At 44.6% G+C, this 10,674-nt stretch overlaps 1 protein-coding gene across 1 annotated transcript in view; it reads left to right on the forward strand.

Annotated features, from left to right (window-relative positions):
* The window catches only part of rftn1b (raftlin, lipid raft linker 1b), a gene marked incomplete at its 3' end in the record, with an annotated part of 145,723 nt that overhangs the window by 60,324 nt on the left and 74,725 nt on the right, over window positions 1-10,674 (forward strand). Inside the window, exon 3 of the mRNA XM_080501281.1 lies at window positions 3,726-3,903. Within this exon, the coding sequence (XP_080357407.1) occupies window positions 3,726-3,903 (178 nt within the window). The remainder of the gene's footprint in view (window positions 1-3,725; window positions 3,904-10,674) is intronic.

A 10,674-nucleotide genomic window follows, 5' to 3' on the forward strand; every position in this document is an offset into this window, starting at 1 on the left:
ATTTTAAGTCATAACTTTTTCAAGATGTAACTAATAACTGCGATCATTTACTGATACTATTTTCAGTTGTACAACATTGTTCATACCAGACCTTCATTCCAGGCATCAAACCAACAACCCATTCCAAACAAAAGAGCTGGAAGCAAATAAACTGGCTCATTTATGGGATTTTTGTTGAACATTTTATTGGCTTTTACACAAACATTTGGTCCAAAAAAACACAAATTTGAAGCCAAAGAAATCTTCTAATTACTGTTTTTTCCTAAAATCTCAATGATAAACTCTACAAACTTGAATAGTTTCACACAGACTCTGTTTGAGTGCAGGAACGTTGCAGTGAGTGTGTGTGGCATGCACCGATATGAATACCGATACCAATAACGGGGCAGATCCTCGTACATGGACAAAGTGACTCAATACGATGAAGTACATATGCTAGGCCTATAGGTGGAGCTGCAACTCAGAAATACACCAAAAAATGGAAAAGAAGACACTGATGATTACATCATTAGCTAATGTGCGTCTCGTCCGTCCCACACGTCAACGCCGAGGCAGCAGTTTTAAATGTAAAAATAAAACACCGTGCTGTGTGGCTGATCGGCCACGAATAATGCAGTGACCTGGAACTCGCTCAGCACGGAACCCCAAGTCGTGCCATATGCTAAATGCTAAATGCTACATGCTTGGGAAAAGTTGTTTCTCCATTGACTTTCTCATGTAAACGGACACAACGAAAGTTTTGCGTTTTCGTGTAAAACCAGCCTAAATGAATCAAGAGTGACGTGAGCGTCTACCCCCCCCCCCCCCCCCCCCCCCCAACCCCCCGTCTGACCGGCCATTGAACTCCTATACATTGACTGTTCCCATGGATGTGAACCTTTCGGTCTGTATCGTCTCATTGACTCTAATTAGCCGTAGCGGCATTTCCCACGTCTTGTGACAGTTTGTGAGCCCCCCCCCCCCCCAACCCACCCACCCACCCACCCACCTCCCCTCCTCTTCATCCTCATCCTCTCCCCTCCTGCCCCAGCTGTTGCCACATCTAGTGTTGCTGCTGGGAATGAAGCCACCGTGCATCCAAGGCCCGGGGCCTTGTCTACCCCCCCCCCCCCCCCCCCCTCCCCCCCTCCACCCCACTCCCCCAACTCTCTAATCTAATTGCCCCCATCCCTGAACCCCCGGCCCGCTCTCCCTTCCCACGCTCGTTAGCAAACATCCCGGCTGGCCGCCGCCTGACAGAAGCTCGCTGGGACACATCTGCTTCTTCCCCGGGCTTCATCCCGCGAAGCGAGGAGGACCGAGATTCTTCAACGGGAAACCGTCAACAACTCCGACACTCAAGTCTCCTGTTTATTAATCACCTCTCGCGGGTAACGCCTCATTAACGCTTACGACTTTAGGCCTCAGATGCCGGAGAGGTTTTGGACTCTGTTTAAATTAGCAAACTAGAATGACTCTGTCGAGTAAAAGCAATGAAGTGAATAAAACATTGTGTATAAACATCAAGTATGATGGTTTGGAACTCTCTGCTCACAGGTCAAGTCCTTCCTCTGCAGACTTTACATGTTCTTCCAGTGCGGTGCCTTAGAATTCAGAGAACGTGGCTTTTTAATCTGAGCCCATAACCGAAGGTCTGGTCAGGTTGGGTCAGGTTGGGTCAGGTTGGTTCAGGTTGGGTCAGGTTGGTCCAGGTTGGGTCAGGTTGGGTCAGGTTGGGTCAGGTTGGGTCAGCTTGGGTCAGGTTGGGTCAGGTTGGGTCAGGTTGGGTCAGGTTGGGTTAGGTTGGGTCAGGTTGGGTTAGGTTGGGTCAGGTTGGGTCAGGTTGGTTCAGGTTGGGTTAGGTTGGGTCAGGTTGGGTCAGGTTGGGTTAGGTTGGGTCAGGTTGGGTTAGGTTGGGTCAGGTTGGTCCAGGTTGGGTTAGGTTGGGTCAGGTTGGGTCAGATCTGGTCAGGTTGGGTCAGGTTGGGTCAGGTTGGGTTAGGTTGGGTCAGGTTGGGTCAGATCTGGTCAGGTTGGGTCAGGTTGGGTCAGATCTGGTCAGGTTGGGTCAGGTTGGTCCAGGTTGGGTCAGGTTGGGTCAGGTTGGTCCAGGTTGGGTCAGGTTGGGTCAGGTTGGGTCAGGTTGGTCCAGGTTGGGTCAGGTTGGGTCAGGTTGGTCCAGGTTGGGTCAGGTTGGGTCAGGTTGGTCCAGGTTGGGTCAGGTTGGGTCAGGTTGGGTCAGGTTGGTCCAGGTTGGGTCAGGTTGGGTCAGGTTGGGTCAGGTTGGGTCAGGTTGGTCCAGGTTGGGTCAGGTTGGGTCAGGTTGGGTCAGGTTGGGTCAGGTTGGTCCAGGTTGGGTCAGGTTGGGTCAGGTTGGGTCAGGTTGGTCCAGGTTGGGTCAGGTTGGGTCAGGTTGGTCCAGGTTGGGTCAGGTTGGGTCAGGTTGGGTCAGGTTGGGTCAGGTTGGGTCAGGTTGGGTTAGGTTGGGTTAGGTTGGGTCAGGTTGGGTTAGGTTGGGTCAGGTTGGGTCAGGTTGGGTCAGGTTGGGTCAGGTTGGGTCAGGTTGGGTCAGGTTGGTCCAGGTTGGGTCAGGTTGGGTCAGGTTGGGTCAGGTTGGGTCAGGTTGGGTCAGGTTGGGTTAGGTTGGGTCAGGTTGGGTTAGGTTGGGTCAGGTTGGGTCAGGTTGGGTCAGGTTGGGTCAGGTTGGGTCAGGTTGGGTTAGGTTGGGTCAGGCTGACAGGAGATAGTCAAGAGTTCTGATCTTGGGAGATTGGAGCAGCACGTTTGTGACCGAAGGTTCAGGGTTTGATTCCTCAGTGAGAACGAGATTGTGTCAGGAAGGATGTAAATGTTACAACGTTGCAGGTTTGATTCCCCATCGCCTCTCCCTGTCCATGTGCCCTTGAGCAAGACGTGAACCCCCGAATCGCTCCCAAAGTGTGAATGTGATTAACTGCAGGAAGTGATGATGATGGAAATACTGTTGGTCTGGTAACTTTAAATATCTACCAGCCACACTAGCAGGTGATTTAAAAACGTCTCTGGATCCTGCGTTGTACCACTGCGGTGTGAGAGAGTGACCTAAAATTCTAGACCAACTCAATCTTCATTTATTTCTCATTGTTCAACTTAGAACCATGTCTGTGGATAAAAGGCGAATTATATTACATAATTCAAGAATTTTATTACAAAGAGCAAATGCGGCGTCGTTACGTAATGTTTGTGTTTGAGATGTTTCCGGTTCTCCCTGAGCTCCGACGAGCTTTCCTTGATCGTTCGCACACATTCTCTTTGTTCGTTAATAAAATCTTTAAGTTCAGCTTCTTTAAGCCGATCGCTTCCTCAGATCTCTCCGGATTCTGCGTCGAGGAACTGCCGCTGGTTCATGTGTACGTTTCAACATGCAAGTGGTTAAAAAAGAAGAAATAAGTTTTTTGAAAAATTGCTTCCCGATCCGAGGGAACTTTTAAGTTCTACAACAAACGTGTCTTTTATTGGGAGGGAAAGATCTCGTGCTTCCGGAGCCGTGATTGCTCTGGAGGCCGGGTAATTGCTCTGAATAAATAGAAGAATAACTGAATTATGATTAAGTGTGAACAATCAGTGCAGCTGGGTGCATGAGCACAAATGTCTTAAAGTGACACTGTTCACGCTCATCACTGCTCCTCCAGATGGAGCTTCTTTTTTTTCCCCCCGATCAAGCAGTTAAACTCACCTCCACGTTGGTGGAATATCTTTGTTTTTAGGGGGAACCTCCACGCTGCGCCTGTCGTCGGTGCGAGAGCTGCCCGGTCAGCTGCAGGAGCTTTACCAGCAGGGCTTCGTTTTGGCGGCCGTTCATCCCTTCATCCACCCCTGCGGTCCGGAGTCCAACAGCCCGCAGCACCAGTTGTACCGGGCCATCCTGGTCCGCCTCAGCGACGGGTAAGAGGCGCCCGGCGCTCTGCCACCAGGTCAACTGGTTCTCTTTGTCGTTTACATGCAAAACATACAGTTTTGGTTTTTTTGCACTAAGAGAAAATGCACAAAAAAACATGCAACAATTGAAAGTTCACACGTTCACATAAGACACTTTATGCTTTCTTTAATCAATATAGGCACAAAAAAAAAAGAATAATTGCCACTTTTGTATGTACAGATAAATGCCTAATGCATCCCATAATATCCTTAAATGACATCTGGGATTTTTGAGAAAAAGAATAGGAAATAAAGAAATGTGCATCCTGTTGGAGTTAATGAGTTGGCCTGGAGGATTGTCGCAGGATTAAGGTTGATGAATGAGGGAAAAATGTCAGAATTAAAAGAATTCTAATTAACAAAGTGCGTCAGTTTCCTCTCTGCAGAGGCTGAGGAGCAAAAACGCACCCGGGCGTCAGTCGGGTTTGATTTCTTCTCTTGATTAGTAAGTGAGAATGAAAAGAGCAGACGATTATCACAGTATCACTGCAACAAGTTGGTGAAAATATTCTACTTGTGTTTTATTATGGGAGTGTTATGTAAACAAATAAATAAAGTCCAGCCGTCACTCATGCAACATGTTAAAGTTCAAAAGTTGTTTTTTTTTTTTTTTTTGTGGTAAAAAAATCTGAAAAAGTTGAAAGCAGAATGAGGAGCGCTGCGGGTGGTGTTGGTTTTTTTCTTCCTTTTGGTGTTGGGTTATTGTGGTGGTGGTGGTGGTGTTATTGCTGGCTTTAGTGGTGTTGTTGTGTTCGTGGTGGTGTTAGTTTTGTGGGTGGTGTTGTTGTCGCTAGTGGTTTTGCTACTGGAGTGTTGTTGTTGATGTTGTTTCTGCTTGTGTTGGTATTGTTGTTGGTGTTATTGTTGTTCTTGGTGGTGTTCAGTAATGCCCTGGAAAACACCTGTTTTACGTTCATTTTTTAGGCAAAATAAACAAAAAATGCTGAAAAATAAACAAGCATGCAGCATCTCAAAGGAACATAAAGGGCTATTTATTTTTATTTATTTTAATTTCATTTCATTTTATGTAATTTCATTTTATTTTATTTTATTTTATTTTATTTTATTTTATTTTATTTTATTTTATTTACTTTAATATAATTTTATTTTATTTTATTGAATTTAATTTACTTTAATTTTATGTTGTTTTATTTTATGTTATTCTATTCTATTCTACTCTGTTCTATTCTGCATCGATCCACTTCTTGAGCAAGTCAAACTGAGAGAAGTAAAGCGAGGATGGAGCCTACATTAGTTTCCACTCTGCACAAGCAGCACGACTCTGCAGCATCTATTCACACGTACAGCATCTTTTCTTAGTAATTAGTTTATGCAACATGTGCATTTTCCATTTTTTCACACATCAGCCCTCATGCACCCCATTTTATCATGTTTTTTATACGTGTTTTGCGAAATATAAATAAGATTAATGAAACCGCAACACATCTAATTTCACTTCCTGATCATTGCAATAATAAGCATCATCAGTGATACAAAAGGTGATAATTAAAGGGATTTCTAATAAGAATATGTCGTATCTATAAGTCATCCAGTCATTAAGAAGGTCAGCAACTGTGTCATTAGTACAGTGTGTTACCTTGTTAATTAACATGATGCCAAACGAGTTCATTAGAAAAGTAAAACTGCCAGATAGATATGAATCCCATGCATCCAGCAGTGCTCTCTGCACCACATCTGTATTGCATATTTTCCTCTTTTCTTTTTTTTATTGCATTAAACATCCACGCCCTGCTGAAGTCCAGGAGTGGACGGGAAAGTTTTTTTTTTCCTTCCAGGATTAAGCCTCATTAACTGGGCACATGGTGACGATTACAGGCGGCGCAGGTCTCTTATTAAGAACATATATTTTAGCCAAACAAAGGCGGGGGCCCGGCCCCCGAGGCCCCCGTCTTCCTAGATGTCCTCGCCACACTCCTGGGAATCAGACCTTTGTTGGCACAAACTGATGGAGCCATTACGGCCACTTAAGAAAGCATGTTGGGATTACTAATGCACCTTAATTGGCGTCATTATGCAGAAAAAAAAACACAGTGAATCAGATTTTGCTTCATATTCATGTCCCGGGCGACCCCCCCCCCCCCCCTCCCCCCTAAAGAAAGAAGAAGAGGCGGCTTGTTGACTGACGTTAAAGTCTACTTGATGACCATATTTATCCTTATGGTGTTTGAAGTTATGATAAAGCTTTTAAAATGTAATATAATCTAGTTAAACTGCAAATGTGTGATTCAACCTTGACCACAGTGAGCCTCACGTGGCTCTTCAGCTCCTCCAGAGCGGCTCCCTGAAGCTTTGAGTATATGTCATGAAAATAAGAGTCTTCATTTAATTTAAATTCCACACTGATTATATAAAATGGTTTAAAATCCAGGCTAAAACCTGCTGAATGAGGTCAAACTGCTAAATCAACAAACACTTTGAGGGAAATGGCAAAAAGGAGAAAAACAGAATTTAAAAAAACCCAATAGTAACTCTACAACAGCAATGCTACAATCGTAATGCTACAACCATAATGATACAACAATAACACACAGTGACTTGGAAAAGTAACTTTAATCTGATTGCTGGTTTAGAAATAGTAACGCGTTAGATTACTCGTTTCTGAAAAAAGTGCTCATATGACAGTAACGTGTTGCTGATTAACATGTTACTGATTAACGTGTTACTGATTAACATGTTACTGATTAACATGTTACTGATGAACATGTTACTGATTAACGTGTTACTGATTAACGTGTTACTGATGAACATGTTACTGATTAACATGTTACTGATGAACATGTTACTGATGAACATGTTACTGATTAACGTGTTACTGATTAACATGTTACTGATTAACATGTTACTGATGAACATGTTACTGATTAACATGTTACTGATGAACATGTTACTGATTAATGTGTTTCTGATGAACATGTTACTGATTAACGTGTTACTGATTAACATGTTACTGATTAACGTGTTACTGGTTAACGTGTTACTGATTAACATGTTACTGATTAAGATGTTACTGATTAACATGTCACTGATTAATGTGTTACTGGTTAACGTGTTACTGATCAACATGTTACTGATTAACAAGTTACTGATTAAGATGTTACTGATTAACATGTTACTGATTAACGTGTTACTGATTAACATGTTACTGATTAAGATGTTACTGATTAACGTGTTACTGATTAACGTGTTACTGATTAAGATGTTACTGATTAACGTGTTACTGATTAACGTGTTACCAGCATCACTGCTGCAAACTGCCTCTGACAAAAACAATGTGTTTTTCCACTTAAAAAGTGCTCATATGACAGTAACGTGTTGCTGATTAACATGTTACTGATTAACGTGTTACTGATTAACATGTTACTGATTAACATGTTACTGATTAACATGTTACTGATTAACATGTTACTGATTAAGATGTTACTGATTAACATGTTACTGATTAACATGTAACTGATTAACGTGTTACTGATTAACATGTTACTGATTAACGTGTTACTGATTAACATGTTACTGATTAACATGTTACTGATTAACGTGTTACTGATTAACATGTTACTGATTAACATGTTACTGATGAACATGTTACTGATTAACATGTTATTGATGAACGTGTTACTGATTAACATGATACTGATTAACATGTTACTGATTAACGTGTTACTGATTAACATGTTACTGATTAACATGTTACTGATTAACATGTAACTGATTAACGTGTTACTGATCAACATGTTACTGATTAACGTGTTACTGATTAAGATGTTACTGATTAACATGTTACTGATTAACGTGTTACTGATTAACGTGTTACTGATTAAGATGTTACTGATTAACATGTTACTGATTAACGTGTTACTGATTAACATGTTACTGATGAACATGTTACTGATTAACATGTTATTGATGAACGTGTTACTGATTAACATGTTACTGATTAACATGTTACTGATTAACGTGTTACTGATTAACGTGTTACTGATTAAAATGTTACTGATTAACGTGTTACTGATTAACGTGTTACTGATTAACATGTTACTGATTAACGTGTTACTGATAAATGTGTTACTGATTAACGTGTTACTGATTAACGTGTTACTGATTAACATGTTACTGATTAACGTGTTACCAGCATCACTGCTGCAAACTGCCTCTGACAAAAACAATGTGTTTTTCCACTTAAAACGTAGCGGGGTAATCAGCTCTTTAAGTCGAGCACTGGAGCGTCATTCTAACCGCTGCAGCGTTAGCTGCATAGCTCCGATTCTGATTAAACCTACTGACTTTCCTTTTCCACGTAGTAAGACACACGACAAGTCTTTAAAATACAACCATCTTTTTAAAACACAGCACAGGTTCATAAAAAAACAAACAAACAAAAAAAAAGCCCTTTGTGCTGCTTCATCAGCAGCTTCAACATCTGTCAGCGGCTCAGCAAGCTGTCACTCCGGTCCAAAGTCACCGCGGCCCCCGACATCTGCCTCCAGCCCCGTGCCCAAACAACCCAGGGCACTTCATTGAGGGCCGGACGCCAGGGAGCCCATCCAACGCCGACTGAAGGGCGAGAGAGAGAGAGGGAGAGAGAGAGAGAGAGAGAGAGAGGAGGGGTGACGGACAGCAGAGGGTGAAAGGTCGTTTGTTTGTCTCGTCACAATCCAACCACAAAAAAAAGACCTTGTCAGAAGCTCCTGGCAGGTTTCTGGAAAAGTTTAGACACCCCCCCCTCCCCCGCAGCACCACGGGCTGTGAAGTCGGGTCGATAAAAACATGACAATCAAAAAAGGCTGAATAAGCCTTTGTCTCCAATAGAAATATATGACCTCTTCCAGTAAACAAAATGAAGTTTACATCAGTTCGCGGGAGGAAGATGCTCTATAGTCTGGATGTCTTCAAAAGAAAAGGTTATTGAATATATGCAGCGCTAATCGGGGGGCTAATGCTCATGTGGATTTCAGTGGGAAAGCTTTCATGTTGCAGTGAGGACCACTGAGTTTAACATGAGGTCCACTGGACAGGAGCTTCATGCAATTATAACTGTTGTGAAAAACAAAACCGACAACAATCTGAACATGAAGTCGACTTTAATGACACATTCTGCTGCAAAGTACAGTGAAATGTTTAAAATAACAACAACTTTAAATCCTCTATAACCTCCTTGCTCGGTGCTTTGTGGGGCTGATTGGAGGAGGAGGACCAATCATCATGTTTCTCTGAAGTAAACTTCACAGCAGCGCCCCCTGCTGGAAGCTGTCATTAAGCTGCATTAACTGTTCACTCGACTATTTATCCGCTCTTACCGGGGGCTCTAGCGTGACGTTCTACTGCACATACGGTTTTTATTCGACCGTCTTTTCGAAGATTGGCGGGAAAATAAAGCCCAGGAGAGAGAACTTAAATATAAATGTGCAGTTAAAATAGATGAGGACGAGCGTCTGTGTTTCCTGGAGTTAAATCATGAAGAGGGAAAATGTTGGGGGACGATTAGTGAAACAGGCAACGTGAGCAATGAACAAACAATACGGGGTCGTAAAGCATAACAGGGTGGAGAATTAAAAAGGAAGCAATTAATTGGTTTGTGGATGATGAGTGGGAGGGGGGAGGGGGAGAGGGGAGGGGGAGTGGGGAGGGGGAGGGGTCAGACATGGCTGCTTCTTCTCCTCCTGTCAGCTCACATCAGGACTCCTCCCCCTCCTCCTCCTCCTCCTCCTCCTCCTCCTCCTCCTCCTCCTCCTACCCCTCCTCCTGCATCTCCTCCTCCTCCTACCCCTCCTCCTCCTCCTCCTCCCCCTCCCCCTCCTCCTCCTCCTCCTCCTCCTCCTCCTCCTCCTCCTCCCCCTCATACCCCTCCTCCTCCTCCCTCTCCTCGTCCTCCTCGTCCTCCTCCTCCTCCTCCCCCTCCTCCTGTTCCTCCTCCTCCAGTTCCTCCCTCCTCCTCCTGCTCTTCCTACTCCTCCTGTTCCTCCTCCTCCTCCTCCTCCTCCTCCTCCTCCTCCTCCTCCTCCTCCCCTCATACCCCTCCTCCTCCTCCCTCTCCTCGTCCTCCTCCTCCTCCTCCTCCTCCCCCTCCTCCTGTTCCTCCTCCTCCAGTTCCTCCCTCCTCCTCCTGCTCTTCCTACTCCTCCTGTTCCTCTTCCTCCTCCTCCTCCTCCTCCTCCTCCTCCTCCCCCTCCTCCTGTTCCTCCTCCTCCAGTTCCTCCCTCCTCCTCCTGCTCTTCCTCCTCCTCCTCCTGCTCTTCCTCCTCCCCACCTCCTCCTCCTCCTCCTCCTCCTACCCCTCCTCCTCATCCTCCTCCTCCTCCTCCTGCTCTTCCTCCCCCTCCTCCCCCCCTCCTCCTCCTCCTCCTCGCGGCGTCGGCAGAGGAACGTCCTCCGCAGCAGATAATTCACCACAAACCTGACAGCTTAATTTGAGATTGTCAAACTTTCTGTTTCATCATTATTTCCCGGCTGCCGTTCCGCCGTTCCGCCGCGGCGTCGCAGGGCGTCACGATATTTACTGTCAACATGGAGGAGTTCAAGTTTATGACAGGAAAAAGACTTTTCGTCTTTTTTTTAAACGAGAAAATAAGCTGTTGCCGCAGGCGTCGTTGGTTCCTCTCCGGGGTGGATGTCCTCCTCAGGGAGCGTCGAATGCAAAGACTGGAGTTTAGAATAAAACAGAGGAGGCGGGAAGAAAAACAACAACAACATAAACTACGGCGACAGCAAGTCAGAATCATA

Source organism: Blennius ocellaris (genome assembly GCF_963422515.1).
Source record: "Blennius ocellaris genome assembly, chromosome: 8".
Classification (NCBI taxonomy): domain Eukaryota; kingdom Metazoa; phylum Chordata; class Actinopteri; order Blenniiformes; family Blenniidae; genus Blennius; species Blennius ocellaris.